Here is an 18,836-nt window from a genome sequence, read left to right as displayed (position 1 = left end):
AAACTGATTTTTAAAAGTGAGATGTTACGATATTGTATATATATCCTTATCTATTCGTAATTATGATTGGGCTCGGTCTTCACTATTTTATGTTGATAGCGAATAAACGATATAACTAGGTCATTCAAAATGGATTTTAAACATCGTCAATATCAAAACGACCATTGATTTGGCTTTGAAGAGTGTGCCAGGAATTTTCCTATAGAAAAATATGCAAAAATATACAACGGAGTACGTCAAAAAATGAAACTAATGGAATCTGACAAATTATTTTCATTTACTTTGCATTTTTGTTTTTTATACCTTTGTTTTGTTCCTGAAGGTAAGGAAATGATGAGAATGTGATTTTTATAGTAACTATTATTGATTGTGGTTTTTTTTTCCTGTTATATTACAACATCTTACAACATCATAATTTGTGTATATAAAGAAACCTTGAATAATTTTTCTGTTAAAATCCGCAGGTACTTGGGTCTTGGTTTATAAATATGTATGTACCTTATTGATATGTAAAAAAAAGTAAAGGTATGCAGGCTCCGTAATGGCGTCTGCTCAACTCGCTTGTTTACATGACTTGTTCTTTGAAATAACGCTGCACCTACCGATCTGTATGCACCGTACGTCTCGGAACGCTGATTATTTATTGTAAAAAACCCTCGCATCTTGCACAGAAATTGAAATTAGGTGTTAGACATTAAGACTATAAAGGACTCTGTTTCAACACTGAAAAGCAAAGTCAGTACTATTGAGATCGATTTAACAGCTATGAAACAAACAGTTTTAGAAGTGGAAAAAAGTGCTGCAGCGACAGGCCAGATTTTTCGATGACGTTAAAAAGACTGCAGAAAATGAACTGAAATTCTTAAAACATGAAGCTAAGACCATGCGGGAGAATATGAACAAAGAGTTAAGCTCGATCACAAGACAAAATGAAGAATTGCAGAGGACTGTCACTGATCTAAAAAGTAGGTCAATGCGGGACAACCTTATTTTTAGTGGCATTCCAGAAACACCTAATGAAGATTGTGAAGCAGTTCTTCACAACTTTCTTGCAAACAAATTGAAAATCCGGGACTACATATCATTTGAACGAGTGCATCGCATGGGGAAACCTGATGAATTTAATACAAGGCCCCGGAACATCGTCGCCAAATTTAGCTTTTTAAAGATAGGGAGTTTGTTCGACGACGGGCACCTCGGAAGCTGAAAGACACGCATATATGGGTCAACGAACAAATTGAGGAGAAACGAAAAAAACTATACCCTGTTATACGAGTGGCCCGTCAGAACGAAAGTCGTGTCAAATTCGTTGTTGACAAATTATACATTGATGGCAGACTTTATGTCCCCCCAGAAAACACAGAGGAAACGCTCGGGGCCGAGGGAGGAGCGAACCACAATCAAGGCGCTCATACTACCAACGAGGCTCGCATCGGTCGCCCGAACCACGGCCGACGCGGAAGTGACCGACGACCAGCGTTCAAAATACGTTCTTTGGTTTAAAATGAGTAAGTTGTTAATTAATTCCAATGAAGATGTTTACTTTGGAATTGTGTATATACCACCCGAAAACAGCAAATATTCGTCTCCTGATTGTTTTTTGGAAGTTGAACAAGAATTGCATGAAATAACTAAAAATAGCGATTATGTTTGTTTATTAGGAGATTTTAATGCCAGGGTTGGAAAACTACAAGACTATGTTATAACTGATGATTTTTTAGCAAATGTCCAAAACTGTAATAATGTTACTCAAAGTGTAAATACAGATGTTAATTTATTAGAAAGTTTTGGTATTCCACTGGTCAAAACAGTCAAAGATGTAATAAGCAATAATTTTGGTTACAAATTAGTAGATTTTTGTGTCAACAACAATCTTTTTATTCTTAACGGTCGATACGGAAGTGATAAATCTACAGGTGCTCTTACATGCAAGAACAGAAGCACTGTTGATTATGTGATATCTAGTGTACAGCTATTTCATTTTTTAAGCAAATTTGATGTTGTAGATTTTTGTAACTTATATTCTAACGCACACAATCCCCTGTCATTCAGTGTAACGGTATCTCAAAATGTCTCTTGTAACTATATAGAGGTAGGAAGTAAAGATCAATCAAGTGTGAAGTTATGGTGTGCGAAGAAAGCAGACGATTTTCGTGCTAGTATAGACCGGTATAAATCTACAACTACTAAAATTGAAGAAGAAATCGGGGGTCTAATGAATTTAGAAAATGAGCTGGAAAAAGAGCATTTGAACAGTGTAATGTCAAAAATCTGCAATGTGTTTTTAAGCGCAGCCAAAGAATCATTTGGGATCGATTAAACATAAAATAAAAAGCACAAAGACAAAACCCGAAAAACGGTGGTTTAATCGTTATTGTAGAACGGCGAGGAAAAATTTCACTTAGCTAAACGTATGCATAATAGAATTAAAACCCAAGATTCTAGAGAAAATCTAACAATAGCTAGCAAAGAGTATAAAAATGTAATGGATTCATCAATAAATGACTATTAATAGACAAGATCTCTCTCAAAAAAATTAAAAAATTGCGAACAAACAACACAAAGGAATACTGGAAAATATTAAATAGCCAAAATAAAAATAACAAATGTACAGCTGATTTAAATAATTTGTATACTTTTTTCAAAAATATGAATGAAGCCAATTTAGAGGAAACTGATTCTGAAATCAACATCACTGAACAAAGTAGATATAATGAAATACTTGATTGTCCAGTTACGCAAGATGAAATCTTGGCCGCCATAAAAGACCTAAAAAACAACAAATCTCCCGGAAGTGACCATATTCTTGATGAACATATTAGTACCACTATTTCACTGTTTCTGTCTCTATACGAGAAATTGTTTAATCTCATTTTTAACTCTGGGATAGTACCGGAAGAATGGCTTATAGGCATCGTAAAACCTATTTACAAAAAATAAAGGAGACCCAACACAACCCGAGAACTATCGCCCGGTCACATTGTTGAGCTGCCCCCGGAAACTTTTCACTAGTATTTTGAAAAAACAATTAGAAATATATGCAGAAAACGTCAGTCTGATTAACGAGAGTCAAACAGGTTTCAGAAAAGGGTACTCTACATTAGATAATATACATGTATTGATTTTGCATTTTCTGTTTGCATTTTCTGCCAATGTTCAAAGACGATGAAGTACTGATGAACAGAAATCACTGTTGTTTACATAAGTGGGCGAAATACCTGCATATGAAGTGTTCTATCTATTCATCTTGGCCTTACAAATTAAGTAAAATACTGTACATTTCAATTTATTTTATTCTTGATCAAAGGGCAGATCACTCTATCTGCATAAAAATACCACAAAATCAGAACTGTCTAGTGTGCAGTGTATAGAGTGCTCTTAAACAGGCTTTTAATACTGTTTGGAGAGGTGGTCTTTGGTATAAATTAGTTTCAAATGGTGTTAGTGGGAAGTGTTTTACTTACATTAGAAATATGTATGCAGGCATAAAATCAAGAATAAATGTGGATGGTGTGTCTTCTGAATATTTCACCTGCAATGTCGGAGTCAGACAAGGCGAAAATCTATCACCTTTTTTATTTTCTCTGTATATCAATGACTTAGAAAATTATCTTACAGAAAGGAATGTTAATGGCTTAGAGAATTTGTCTAAAGAGATCGAAGATGATCTTACCGTTTTTATCAAACTGTTTATATTATTTTTTGCAGATGATACTGTTATTTTGTCTGAAACTGCAAATGATCTACAACATGCATTAATTAAAATGAATTTTCTGCATATTGTAAAAGTTTAACATGGAAAATCCATGTTAATGTTAATAAAACAAAAATTGTCATTTTTTCAAAAGGACCATCACCCACACATACAACAACGATGTTTTAGAAACTGTAAAAGATTTCAATTACTTAGGTATTTTATTCTCAAGATCAGGGTCATTTTCAAAGGCTAAGAAGCACTTATCTAATCAAGCACAAAAGGCAATGTACGGCATTATAAGAAAACTTCGTTTATATAATCTACCTTTTGATGTCAGCTAGATCTGTTTGATAAAGTTGTTGTTCCTGTTTTGTTATATGAGTGCGAAATATGGGGATTTGAAAATATTGATATTATTGAACGTCTACATTTAAGATTTTTGAAATATATTTTAAACCTAAAATCTAGTACACCGAGTTTTATGGTGTACGGGGAAACTGGACGTTACCCGGTGTACGTACGCATTTATACAAGAATGATATCTTTCTGGGGGAAACTGTTACATGGAAAAGAGAATAAGATTTGTAGAATTATTTATTTACATCTTTATAATAAATATACCAAAAATGGAATCAATAATCCATGAATATCTTGCATACAGAATATTCTTAACACTGCAGGACTATGTAATGTTTGGAATGATCAAAATTTTCATAGTGTTAAATGGATTGCGATTGCTATAAAACAAAAGCTTAAAGACCAATTTTTACAAAAATGGTATAGTGATATGAATAATTCCACTAAAGGTATTACATATAGAATTTTCAAAACAAAGTTTGAATGTGAAAAATACTTAACTATTTTACCAAGAAAATTTAGAAATATCTTTTCAAAATTCAGAACAAGTAACCATCGTCTTCCCATAGAGGTGGGTAGATGTAACAAAATATAACTTGAATTATTCCAGAACTATTTTTAGTTTTCTCTAGAATTTTGAAGTGTCTGAATGGCCGGAATTTGTCGTTTTGAATCGGGTTTTATTATTTGCACTTAGTTCCGGGCACGTTAACGAAAAGTTTGAAAATGTGTTTAAAAATCACGTTTTAGGAATTATTTGCAAGATGTGAGGGATTTTACAATAAGTAATCAGTGTTCCGAGACGTCCGGTGCATACAGATCGGTAGGTGCAGCGTTATTTTCAAAGAACAAGCCATGTAAACAAGAGATTTGAACAGACGCCATTACGGAGCCTGCATACCTTTACTTTTTTTTTTTTTTTACATATCAATTAGGTACATACATATTTATAAACCAAGACCCAAGTACCTGTGTTAAAATCAGTTATATGAATATTGACGTACAATATTTGGAAAATTAGGAATTTTTAAGAGTAAAAAAAAAAAAAAAAAAAAGAAAGAAAAGAAAATGGCAGAAGAACATAACAACCCTAGCTTCTTGTAAATATATTAAAATTTTCAATTCACCAAGATATTTTGATTATTAAAACTATTTAATAATAAAGTATTTATTCCGTTTTAAACTTGGCTGGTCACAAATGCGGTTTTACATATGAGATATCAATTTGGGTATCATGTTTTGAAATTTAATATTAAGATAAAAAGATCAATTGGAAAAAGAAAATGAAAATGTGGGATTATTCATTTTAATAATCATTTTATTCTGAGACAGGGTAATAGTTTAATGTTTTAGAAAAGGGACTCTCGATAAAAGAAATAGGTACAGGTGACTCTCGATCTCCCGAAGTTCAAGGGACCGTTAGAAAAGTAAGAGAGATCGAGGGGTTCGAGAGATAGAAATTGAATAAAATCAGGAAATTTCAGTTCCGATCATCATTGTTCTACTATTATAAATAACGGAAGTATATGTTGATGATCCCATTGCACGTTTTCACTCGTATTTTACAGGTAATTCACTTTATTTCAACAACAATGATCATATTTTGAATAAATAAAACGATCTCTTTAAGTTTCAGTATTTATCTGTACTCATTTCATGATTACATGAAACCTAAATAGCAATCGTCGGTATGGCTATCCCCCGGGATTGATCGGGTCCTTCACCAGATTTCTCGTATTAAATCGGTGTTCAATTCTTGAGATAGGATTTCTTGTGCAATGTTTTTCAAAGTGGGATTATGTAGACTCTAATAAAACTTCATAATCTATGGAAAATTATTGACATGTCTCTTAAATTATTTTCTAAAAATTATCGTCTCGCTGTCAAGTCAAAGTCAAAATACGCAATTCGTTTATAATTTACCAATTATATCAACACTCGGATGCTCACAGGTATAGTGTCATCTATGTAAACATCCAGCTAACACCTCCATGCCAGCCCAAGGCTTTCAAGTCCAAGCTGCATTTAATTTTACGCTTGATTGGCGTGTACATATGCGCAATCAAAGCTTCGAGAGATAGAGAGTAAAAAACAATGAAATGTGTGTAACGGGACCCAGGTCTTGGTTCGAGAGATAGAGAACTTCGAGAGATCGGAAGTTCGAGAGATCAGAAGTAAATTTGCTTAGATATAGAGAGGAAAAAACGGGACCGGAGGTTCACTTCGAGAGATCGAGAACTTCAAGAAATCGGAGTTCGAGCCATCGAGAGTCACCTGTAATTTATTTTACCTGTTGACAGTAATGACATTTATGTGTCCCAGTAAATGAAACAGGAAGCTAAGATGCATCACATTACTAGCTGACACGCTGCACTGTTAAGGCTTACTACGAAGAAATCAACGGAATATAAACGTGCATAAATACTTACCTTTTTAAACTGAATTAATTTTTGTAAAGCTACTATATTATCACATGACTTTAATATTAATTGAAATAGTATTGTATACCCCGCTCTGTATTAAATTTGGTTTGGTCATGTTTTTGACAGTCATGTGATAAATGTATGTAATGTACTGTATGTAGATCATTAACAAAGGACAAGATAGGCTAAGGCCCCTTTTTGGCCCCTGGTTTGGGGTGTTATTTAGAATGATGCAACAGTTTATTAAAAAAAAACCTGTTGTCACCCCTGCCACAAAATGAGTATTGGTTCTAAGTTAAGGGATACACAGAGGTCACAGGAAGGTCAGAAAATGTATCATTTTCCGAATTTTCCCATTTTTATGCATATTTTCATCGATTTTATAGCACATTTTGTTTCAGAAAACATAGAGCACAAGCTTGCCTATCTACCAAATTTGTATATTTCATACACTAGTATCAGATGCATCTTATGTACAGTATAAAAATCTCTGATAGGCAAGCTTGTGCTCTGTGTTTCCCGAAGCAAAAAGTATCTCAAATTTGACGAAATTCCACCAGAATTGAGGAAATTCGGGAAAATGTCCTACTTCTGCACCCTCTTGTGGCCTCCGTGTAAGCTTTGAATCAAAATTAGTGCTTGTTTTAACACAAGCATCGTTTTAAGTTCTTAACTACAAACTAGACACATTTTAACTGTGTTCTGCTTTTTACATCCAATAAGGTGCCGGATTCGGCCATAACCATACCTTGTCCTTTAAATATCGCAAGGGCATACCCTAGTTAAAATTCAAAAATTTAAGTAATAAATTTTTTCTACATATCTTGTAGTTTATAGAAGGCTGCTGCTTTAAATAGAATTTGCATTTTATTACTTTGAATTTCAAGTTATTTAGCTCTAGTCAAAATACAGTGCAGGAAACTAATTTTGTTACAGCATCAATGCTGATTTGAATGCTTCCTTTGCTTGCTGATTTGAATGCTTCCTTTGCTTGCTGATTTAATGCTAGTAATCCTTATCCTGATGCTGTTTTATAATTAGGTCAATGCTACCGGAAGTAGCATCATGCTACCGGAAGTAGATAATGAATTTCAGCATTGCCGTTTAAAGCAATAAAAGTGCCTTTACAATTATTTGATCATAATATCTCACTATGTATCAATAATGTGAATACTTTAACCAATATTCTTTCTTTCTTTTTTAATTTTTTACTGAATTGAAATTCATTGATTTTCTGATGCTAGTAGGATAATGCTGATTTTATGTAGATCAATGCTGGTTTTATCCTTTGCTTGCTGATGCTGATCCTGGTAATGCTGTTTTTTAAATGCTGATCCTGATGCTAGCTCGATCCTGATGCTACTAATGCTTATGCTGATGCTGGTTTATGTAACAAAATTAGTTCCCTGCACTGTATGTTTGACCTTTATTACCAGGTGTTTTACGTATTCATTAAGTAATGCTCTCGATTTCAGGGATACAACTGCACTTTTCAAGTTAAGAATGTTTCCTTTAAGTATATATATAAAAAAATGGTCAAGATCTATTAAGTGTATGCCCTTTAGGGGGCCTAAATTATACGGAAAATGTAAATGTACTGCCCCTTTATGCAGCCTTAACAGAGCTGTGCAATTCTTTTCGGTGCAGTAAAAAAGTTTATTTAATTACATACATCGTAAATTGAGTTTTAATTCAATTTAAGCACCTACTGATATAAATATATGAATATAAATATGTGATATACATGTATTATATCATATTATATATGAATTTTATTTCAATTTCAACACTTACTAACAATTTATTCACTTCCTAAACTTTGAGGTAAATATAAGCTACAAATTTTCAGGTAGCATATTTTATCGTAGAATTGTAATTTACTCTTTCAGTAACAGAAAAATATCATCTTGTAAAACTTGATATATTCATATAAGACGGAGAAATATTTAGATGCATTGGTTGAAGCAAATATGCATTATCACGACCATACATATACATGTAAACATTGATGATGCTATATTTTTTATAATACTGTATAATGAGTAATTTTTGCCCTGTGTTTTTTTTTTGCACTTGCCTGTCTTAAAATTCGACCAGACACTGCCGTGTTTTAGAGATAATGATTTTAACTTTGAATTCGCCTTATTATAAATTCGCCGCCTGCGATGAGGGCGGAAAAGGGGCGAAAATAAATTGGGGGTAAAATTTCCCCATACTAGTACATGTATATAGTACTGATAACATTCTGAAAAAAAATCAACGCTCAGCTCTTATCGTTTTTATCATAAACATTTAATTTTTTTAGTAAAATGCAGAGTTTTCATATAAACAAGTCTTTAAAGCAAAATAAAATTATAAAAAATAGAGCTCCTATTATTTCTTTTAATCAAATTGTCCTCACCACAAAAGGTTAGACTGAATAGACAACGGGTATAACTTAGTTTTGCTAATCACTGAAATCTTAGTATGACGAGCTTTGGATTTGTACATGTCATTTTAAAGCACATTTTAGAATGCTGTGATGAGCAAATTGCAAGTAATAAAAAAAATATTTATTTTGAAGCATAATAAAACATAATGACGTTATAAAAACAACGAATTACCAGAAATAATCCGGTACATGGATTGAAAAAAGATACTTTTTTGTAATTACATTGTAATTAGTCCAGAGTAAAGAATATATAAAATAGTTCTGTAGCAGCAGAATATATTGAAAATATACTGTACAGCCCAGTGGGCTAATTTTTTTTGGTGTTGCGGTATAGCTAGTCTCCATCGATTTCAGGCAAGTTAAGCTGCTGCGAGCATGCTATGAAGAACCCTTTGATGGGTGACTACTTCACGTTACAAAATTGTTGGTAGTGTAGTGACTCTGGTGTTTGGCGACCTGTTTCAGGAAGGAGCTAGGACGTTGTGTCCAGTTACAGACTTAGTATCTGTGGACGGCATGGGTTCCGTTTACTGAAGTGTTCCTAGACCTGCTTCAGGAAGATCTAGGAGTAGGACTATGTGTTCAAATACGGTCCTAGTGTCCGTAGACGCCATTGGTTGCCGTTACTGAAAAAGCCTTAACACTCAGAAAGAACCCGTACTAGGCTTCGGGGCGGAACTTCATTTAGCTAAGGAGAGGGGAATGGTAAAACTGACGGAATACTGCCTCGCTAGTGGGTTAGCTGATTCTTGTTTTGCGGTAGAGTCTCCCTCGTTTCAGGCAAGCTAAGCTGCTTCCATGCTTAAGAGCCCTTGGACCGCTTTACATTTAAGTTCAATATAAAAGGATTATATTTTCGTACTGAGATGAAAATTGCCCTTTATCTCTAGTTTGGAAATTTTCTTAATTTACAGTAACATTTAAAGGAGATCAGTCATAGTTGAGTTGGAAATGATAGGGAAGTTTAAATCAATAATTTCTCTATATTTACATTCAACATGTATTTTGCTTATAAAGTATGAGGAAAGCTACGGCATTCAAAACACCATAACACGGACAAGGGGTCAAAAGGTTAAAGTATGCGTTTTATTTTGACATCACAAACGTTTAACGCCGTGGAAGTGCAACGGTGTGTGCAAACAAATTTGCATAACGCGCTAACGCGAGTTACTCAATTTATGCAGTTACGAGACGGTATTTTTCAAAAAAAAAAAAATGATTCAATGCTTAAATATCAAACGGAAAATTAAATGATTTTAAAGACATCATTCAATAAACAATTGATTGTATAATACCTGTGAATGCCTATGTTATGACAATTAAATTTTCGAAACATTTTTAACCATATTAGATGTAGGTATATGGATATGTATTGTTTACATGATAAATATAATAGCCTTGTATCAAAGACAACTGGTTTCCGTGATATAGTTGTCTTTAGTAGAACATATCTTACTGATCAGTCATGTGGTAAAAAACATCGACTCACTTATTGATTAAACTCCTTATGGTCAGCAACTTATAATATATCTTATATTAGGTCTGTTCTTTGTATTGAATTGATGTATATTTTTTTCATGTTAAAGGTAGTTTTGCTGGAACAGTGTCAACAGCAGGCTCTCTCACGGCCATTATTGGAGGTTCTGTGGACTTCACTTGTACATATACACTAGACTCTGATGATACAGTCTATCCAGGATCTATTTCTTGGCAAGTTAAAACAGGACCAGTGGGTTTTTCGAATGTAGCCTCTTTTTCTCCTCCTGGAACAGGTGGTTCCAATTCCTTTACAGACTTTGCTACTGAATATAAGAATCGATCCGAATTATTTAATGTTACAGCTAATGGAGCTAATTCTTATGTTGCTGTTATGAGAGTTAACGAAGTGTTGTGTTCAGATGAGAAGTACTACAGTTGTTCTGTTTTATTTATTAATACTGAATCAGGCCCCGTAACTATGACAAAAGAAACATCTCTCACAGCTAAAGGTAAGTATTTTTATAGTCCGATTGAATGTATAATGATAAATGATATATGCATTAAGTTAAAATTGTATTAACCACGAGAAAATCTCTTGGTATGCAAATAATATTATAATTATAAGTGTTTAACAACTTTTCTGTAAATGTTTGATAATATATAATTGCAGCACCTGCTGAACAGCCTTATGAAATTCCAGTTCCTGTACCAGACAATATAGAAGAGAACACGGAAGTGACTTTTTCCTGTACAGCAAATGTTGGAAAACCTCCAGGACAAATCAGATGGTGGCGCTACAGGAAAGGGATAACCGCTCCACAGGAAATGTCAGGGGTGTCTACGAACACTCCACAGATTCAGGAAGGTGTGTGCGTCTACAACGTGACCAGCACAGTAACGTACACCATGACAAAAGACGATGACCAGTCTGTGTGGAGATGTTTCGTGGACAATGAACTGTTGACAATGCAAGATCGTGACAAACCGAACCAAGAGTCTAAAAGGGTTAACGTATTTTGTAAGTATATACTATCATTCCAATAACAGCGTGTCACTTTGCTTGATCGACCGTAGTAAAATTTCACAAATTGATTACCATATTATATTCATCGATTGGATGTTTGATTTCAATGGAAGTAATACTACTTTGCATATGAAACACAGAATCCAACAATACTCTGATAATACTGGCCAATCACATCGAATGATCGTTTACCAGTACGGCATTTGAGGTCAGCAGCAACACGTGGTCAGTCAAAGCGTTTTCTGTCCTCCAAAAATGATTTGTCATATTTGTTGTTATTTGACCGGATGGGGTTAATACGTATAAGAAAATTTAAAGCATGGAATTAGTAAGGCTACTCTGCTATAGCTACTATTATACTATATAGTTATCGATGTCATCATTATAGGAAGTAAAACTTGCTTTGCCTGTCCGCATGTAATTGTTGTTTACTGCATACTCGTGAACACTCATTCAATACGATTGGTCAGTATTGTCAAGGGTATTGCTGGGTTCTGTGTTTCATATGCAAAGTAGTATTGATTTCATTCAAATCAAACATCCAATCGATGAGTAATATGGTAATCAATTTGTGAAATTTTACTACGTCGATCAAGCAAAGTGACACGCTATTATTGGAATGATAGTAAATATCCATAGAACAATTTAAATCCTTGTAATGTCACATTTATTTAGCATTTACAGCTCATTAGAAGACGTGTGGATATACCGTGTATTAAATTTATGTACACAAAGATGTCATTTTATGAGTCTTGTCAGCCGTAATCATCAATTATATATTTACAGTTAAGGTCAACGTTCCCAGAATAAGGAAGGTACCAGACACCGGTGATAACTCTCAGTATTCTGCTGGTTCTTCTGTGACCTTGATCTGCGAAGCTGAAGGTAATCCAACACCAGGGAGTCACACAAATACGGCTGTAAACAGGTATCAATGGACATTCAAAGCTAGTCCCAGTGACGGTGCTAGAGAGCTATCATCCAGTAATGGGACACTGACTCTGACAAATCTTCAGGAAACTGACACAGGGACATACACTTGTACAGCATTTAATGGATTTCAAGGGAAATTTTTCAATGCATCTAACGACTTAAGTTTACAAATTGGTAAGGGATGGTTTCATTTTCATTTTTTCCATTGAAATACAGGTTGTTTGATGGAAAGTTTTATGCTCTCAGTATTAACGTTTCTTTTATCATGCCATATGAATGAAAAATAAGAATATGTATAGAATTTGTTTTCTTTCTAAAATTTTCTTCTTTTTTTGGAGGGTGTGTGTGTTAAGATTGTTTGTTTTATCTTCTCATCTATTTTGTATAATTCTGCAATTCAACTGTATGCTTGTGTTGAAGAAATACAGGCAATGAAGCTTTACAAACCAAAATATACATTGTGGTAACCAATTGGTAACTTTATTATATCTCACATTTTATTTATACAAGTTTATAATGAATTATTCCTTAGCTGGTTTATTACAATATTACAAAGATATATGCATATAAAAATGAGATATAAATTTATTTCTTTTATTCAAATATTTTTGATAAAAATAAGAATTTCAAAATATCACCCCTCACCCCATTTTAAGCCTCGAGTTAGTGTTACGTGCTTGCCAATCAAGACTACGTTTCGCTTCCCTTTTGGTAGTGAAGACCACAATTACCACCTCAGCAACTACTACACATAATTTCTATACTACTGGATCTTCTGGAAGACCCACCACAACACCACAGGGAGGAGATGGTAATGTTTTATCATGCATGCATCTTATTTTTCACGGGTTTTATTTCATGTATCATAATTATCACGGAGGAAGTATAGTTTTTGTTTTTATATGTTGTATTGGTCAGTTGAATACGGAACTAAACCAGCTAAGTTCAGTTCAAGAAAAAATGTTTAAATTTATGAAGTTTGCACTCACAAATAATTGGGTATAAATGGAATTGATTTGCATTCAATTGCAATGCTTTTCTTGTCTAAGACTCATGAAAGTAAATTAATTTTTTTTCGCAATCAAAAACACAAACTTTAAGAACATTGTATTTAAAAACAAACTTGGGTATACATGGAATTGATTCGCATTCAATTGCAATGTTTTCTCGGTTATGACTCCAAAAAGTAAATTCATTTTTTATGCAATCAAAAACACAAAGAACATTGCGTTTAAAAACAAAATACTTTTTACATATATACATAATTCTTATTACGATTAAACTATTATACATCTAATAATTATGCATCTAATAATCTTTTGGAATAAATCATTTCTTTTTAAATCACTGACTTTTATCGATGTTTTCCTGTGAACAGCTGAATGTATTTTGATCTTCATGCTTGATGTGAGTTGTCCGCAATTGCTCTGGACGAATACTCATTGAAAGTTTTTCATCATTTTAGAGAGGAATTGGCAATTCTAATGTTCTTTGTCCTTTTTTCGACAATTCGCTTATCATTTTCACTCATTCGCTTCCATTACTGTCAAAAGTTTTTTCCATTCCGTTGCAATTTTTATCATGACATTTATTTATATCTTAAGAATTTCGGCATAAACTTTTTACTGAGCTGAGTTTCCTTCAGATTTAATCTAAAACAAATAGAATTATATTTCAATTCTTAATAATTATCAATGGACCTGAATATAAGCTTATAAGCTGAACTAAAGGGTTTTGAAATTGATACTACAAATGTCTTGTATCAAGATTTATTTCGACCGAAATACCAAGCGGGGAATTCCAAACAGATTGTTGTTTTACGTTTTGCTAAGAACGAACTTTCGTCTCCAGAATTTCCATTACAAATTATTGAGTGTGATGAAAAGCTGTGTGAACTTCACGTAACAGAGTATTTGAATGGCTTTACCTTTCACTGTCATTGATAGCCTGTGTCATTAAATGTCACTTGACTAGGTTACAAATCAAAAAGCCAAAAGATGACAAAAAGTCAACAAATACGAACGCCTGTTTGTGCAGCATAGAAAAAAATAATAATATGATATGTGATTTTGTTAATTTTAACTATGAGAAGAATATTTCATGGGTAGGAAGACTTTTCTTTGTTAATTCAGTGACATTTTTGTGAAAACGTTCAGTTATAAAATGCTGATTTTCAGAATCTTATGGACAAACAATCTTATGTTCTTAACGGAAATAAGTCTTTTTGTCGTTAAAGAAATTTTGTTTTGTTTAAGTAAGATTATTTTGTTTTTTTACCACCCTTAATGTCCACAATCATTACACTGCTCTGTGTAACTTATCTTCATTAAGTTATCATGGACTCCAACTTTAATGGAGGAGATGAATAAAGCTTTCAAATTGCATTTACGATTAATGAATATTCGACAGCATCTTGTCAAACATAAATAATAAAGAAAAAAGCAGGCATTATAAATTTTACATAAAAATATAACTGTCACCAAGTTAACTGAAATGAAAACCTTGGAATCTGTTTGCCAGTTTCTTAAATTAGTAAAGTTCTGTAAAAGCAAAAACGGTACATTTTGATGCAACAATCTTATCAGATGCTTCCTAGTTTAGATTATATGTAAACTGATATTGTATCATTTGTATTTTTCTTTATAGGCTTTCAAGCGTCACAATCAAAATTAGAAATGATCGTTGGTGGGATGATCGGGGGAGTTGTGTTAGCTGCACTTGTTGCCCTTTTTATCTTTAACAGAAAATATCAAATTTTATGTGTTGGTGAGTATTTTGTTTTTATTATTAATAATCATTATTATTTTACTTCTTAACAGTCAATTCGCATTGGTTGACATACTGCTCTGGTTAATTTCACTTTCAGAAAGAAAACCAAATTAAAGGTAAGGGCGGTAACATTACATGTAATACTGAGTCAAAACTTTTCTAACTTCCATAAAGTTTAATTAAGAACCATAGAGAAATAAATGAAAAATTGTAACTTACTGCTAATTACAGTGGTAAAATAATGTTAGATGGTTATGTCAGGAAATCCAAATTTATTAACTATGTCAGATTCTACACACTTTATGGTTATCAATATCCTTTATTCTGCAAAATCAAACTTAAGCTTTACTAAAAGTTACAAGATTTAAAAAAAAAAAATCAGACGTATTCTTTTTGTTTTATTGAATTGAAAATTTTATTGTAACCATCTAAAAATTACAGTCGCCCGCGTGGCGCAGTGGTTAGAGCGTCTGCTCTAGAGTCGCGGAGTAAGGAGTTGATCCTTACGTCGCGGGTTCGAATCCCACTGTGGTACGTGGAGACCGGTCCTTTGGATGAGACCGTATAAACCGAGGTCCCGTGTCGCAGTAGGTGATGGCACGAAAAAGATCCCTCACTGCTCAATGGCCGTAAGTGCCGAGTATAGGACAAAATTTGCAGCTCTCCACCGGCAAGTGGTGGCGTCTCCATATGAGTGAAAAATTCTCGAGAGTGACGTTAAACAACATACAAACAAACAAAACAAAAATTACATATATTCTGATATTTGCTAGAAATAAGTTCATAAGCTACCATGAAATCACTAATTTTTTTCCTTATGTGTTAAATTTCAGTTGTTTTCGTTAAATGAATATGAGTATATGTTATATAAAGAGGCTATTGAATTCATACTCCACGAAATGTTAAAATTTCAAACTACACGTACAACATGTTTGTTTACTATACACGATATCAAAATCCTATGAATCAAAATAATATATTCCTCAAATCACAGAAAAAAAAATGACACCACGAAAATAGTGATTTTACAGTATACAGTTTTTTGACACTTGGTAATCGGACTTTTTCTACAAATTGTTATGGAATTTTCAGTAAAACAAGTTTTCCATCATTTTTAACCGAAGTTTCTTCAAATTTTAATAAGATTGATACATAATACTTGTACATATTTATTACACAGTAGCAAGAAAACTGAAGCGATAAACAATATCTCAGAAACACCGAGTAAGTAATAAATCTATTCAATTGCTTTTCATTTTCATTTTGAAATTAGTAAATTTCATTTTCTGAAACTTTTCCCCTTAATTGTAGGTCTTGAAATGGAAAAGAGGTAGCGTATGCTTTATCGTCAGAAAAAATATTAGCATATTAAAAGACGTCTCAAAAGCATTGAAAACAGAAGGTTGACATCAATGTACATTGTAATAATCTGGAATGTAGCCAAAATATTGCATTAAGAAAAAAGTACGGATATTGTTTTAAGATGCATATGATAGGAATGGTGGAAGTCTGAGTCGTATTCTTTTTACATGTATCCCCTTGCTTTCACTGAAAGTAAGAAATATTAATTTTGGACTGTTTGTCTGCCGTCCATCCGTCTATCTGCCTGTCACTCTGTCTATATATAACACTCTCATTTCCGAACGATACCTCAAAAAGAATTAGAGCTTTTACAATAAAATTTTAAAACTTAACTTCCTCCAGCCTAAAAGAGATCCTTTTCGATTTTGAGGTCAACAAGTCAAAGGTCAAGGTCATTAATTTTTACATTCTGTCTGTGTGTAACACTTTCATTTCCGGGCGATATCTTAAAAAGTCTTTGAACTTTTTGCAATAAAATTTTGTATCACAACTGTTTATGGTCTATTGAAGACTCCTCTTGATTCTGAGGTCGAAAGGTCAAAGTCCAAGGACAAAGACTTATTTACAACATTCATAGTTTTCAGAGTATAACTCTGTAAGCTTTTGCAATGAAACTTAATCACAAATTTCTTTAATCTAAAAGAAAACCTTAATTGACTTTAAGGCCAAACACTGAAAGGACAAAATATCTCCATTTTTTTTTCACTTCTTCCAACCACTTCTTTTTTTCTTAAGCAGGGGACACAAATTCTTAGAAATAGGTTATTGAAACTCAGGAAAATTCAAGCTTCTGTTATTTGAAAACATTTTGATTGTAAACGTTAAGAGCAGTTCTAGAGGGTAATACAATAGAATATATAGGGTTTCCCAAGGTTGGTGGCTGGATAGGATTTTTTATTAAAAGAGTTTTGTGTTTTAAAAACGCGCAACGAGTTGGATAAAAAATCTTATGTAACCACAAACCATGAGAAATCCCTTTTATCATATGTTTTACACATTGCTATCACATTTTTATATCAATTGTATAAAGGAAATCGCCTTGATAATAATTTACTCTTGTGTGTTACAATTATTTTTGGTGTTTTGCAGCTAGCTATAGTGAAGAGTAATTTTTTTTCATTTATGAAAGGTTACAAGTAGATATGTAAATAATGAATTGTTTCAAACCTCAAATTCATTCATTTAGCGCTCAGTATGAAGAGCTGAAACAGATCACTCGGGATCAGGAAAACGGCTATGACGTTATTAGACCACCAAACAGTAAGGACATTTTGTATAATTTAATTTTAATGATAACAATTTAAAAAAATCTATATTCCATTTTCTTTCGATTTTTTGTAATCAGTATAAACATGTAAAATATAATTACAAATGTCTTCTTTGTTCAGGAAATGGATCACACGGGTAAGTAGTGTTTTTTTTTAAAGCTTGGTGATGATTTGGAAAAAAGATGAACGGAAATAAAACTTCATCCATAAGAAATTAAAATAAAAAGCCTGGCAAGTTTGAATTTTGACATACGTTAATTTCATTTGGACGATTTAGTGGAACATACGAAGAACTGCAACACCGGAAAGAGGAACACAGATATGAAGAACTTTCAGACCCAAAAAGTATGTTCAACTTCTTAATGTGCAAACAAACAGTTTAATGAATTAAATGATTCACGTTTTCGAAGCCATCATCCACACAAAAACGCAAATGATGGGTCTGCATGGATAAGGTCTTAATCACAGTTTACCTGATTGCACTAACAAGCTTCAATCATACGAATTTTCCGTTAGCTCACTTTTGTCCGTTTCTCTTTCGTAGAATACTTACAATGCCGAGCGAAGATATTTTTGAGCGCGTTCAAAGTTTGGAACGGATCCGCTTGAATACGGTATTGGCCGTTATAAAGTCGATATGAATGCTTTTGTTTCGTTTCTTTTCCTGTACATGCGTTGATGACTGATGACCAGAGGCACTACTGGACAATTTATGGGTAACGAATAAAAACGGAAACGCTCTTGACACCGACTGGACGACCGAGTCTACATAATGTAACCTTCGAAAATTGTTCTATCAGTTTCTCGTGCATTACGCATTCTTTTACACGGTAAAGTATACTTATTCGTTACTGAAACTTTGAAATCCATACGTCGACTGTTGCTTTGCGATACATGTATGTTCATCATACAGTTTTGGCTCACCTTAGCCGAAGGCTCTAGTAAGATTTTCTGATCAAAATTTGTTCGTTGTCTATCGTTGTTTGTCATCAGCGTCGTAAACTTTTCATCTTCTTCTCCTGGACCATTTCGCCAATTTCAACCAAACTTGGCTCAAAGTATCCTTGGTTATAGAGTAAATTTCTCCAAAAAA

The 18,836-nt window shown here is 33.2% G+C and overlaps 1 protein-coding gene and 1 long non-coding RNA gene across 2 annotated transcripts; both read left to right on the top strand.

Moving 5' to 3' along the window:
* Positions 1-243: 243 nt before the first annotated feature.
* LOC133188280 (cell adhesion molecule 2-like) lies at positions 244-12,553 on the top strand. Its single transcript, XM_061323652.1, has 4 exons — positions 244-322; positions 10,495-10,896; positions 11,058-11,405; positions 12,198-12,553. Exons 1-4 carry the CDS (start codon positions 244-246, stop codon positions 12,551-12,553), a joined length of 1,185 nt encoding a protein of 394 aa, XP_061179636.1.
* Positions 12,554-17,701: 5,148 nt separating this feature from the next.
* On the top strand, positions 17,702-18,089 carry LOC133189081 (uncharacterized). The gene is made up of 3 exons (XR_009721402.1): positions 17,702-17,735; positions 17,864-17,879; positions 18,021-18,089. It is a non-coding gene; the product is annotated as an uncharacterized LOC133189081 (long non-coding RNA).
* Positions 18,090-18,836: the final 747 nt, after the last annotated feature.

Source organism: Saccostrea echinata, unplaced genomic scaffold, assembly GCF_033153115.1.
Source record: "Saccostrea echinata isolate AGI-Se365-2 ecotype Australia unplaced genomic scaffold, CSIRO_AGI_Sech_v1 ptg000016l, whole genome shotgun sequence".
Classification (NCBI taxonomy): Eukaryota; Metazoa; Mollusca; class Bivalvia; order Ostreida; family Ostreidae; genus Saccostrea; species Saccostrea echinata.
The sequence above is the reverse complement of the archived record's forward strand: the minus strand, read 5'-3'. Positions and strand labels throughout refer to the sequence as shown.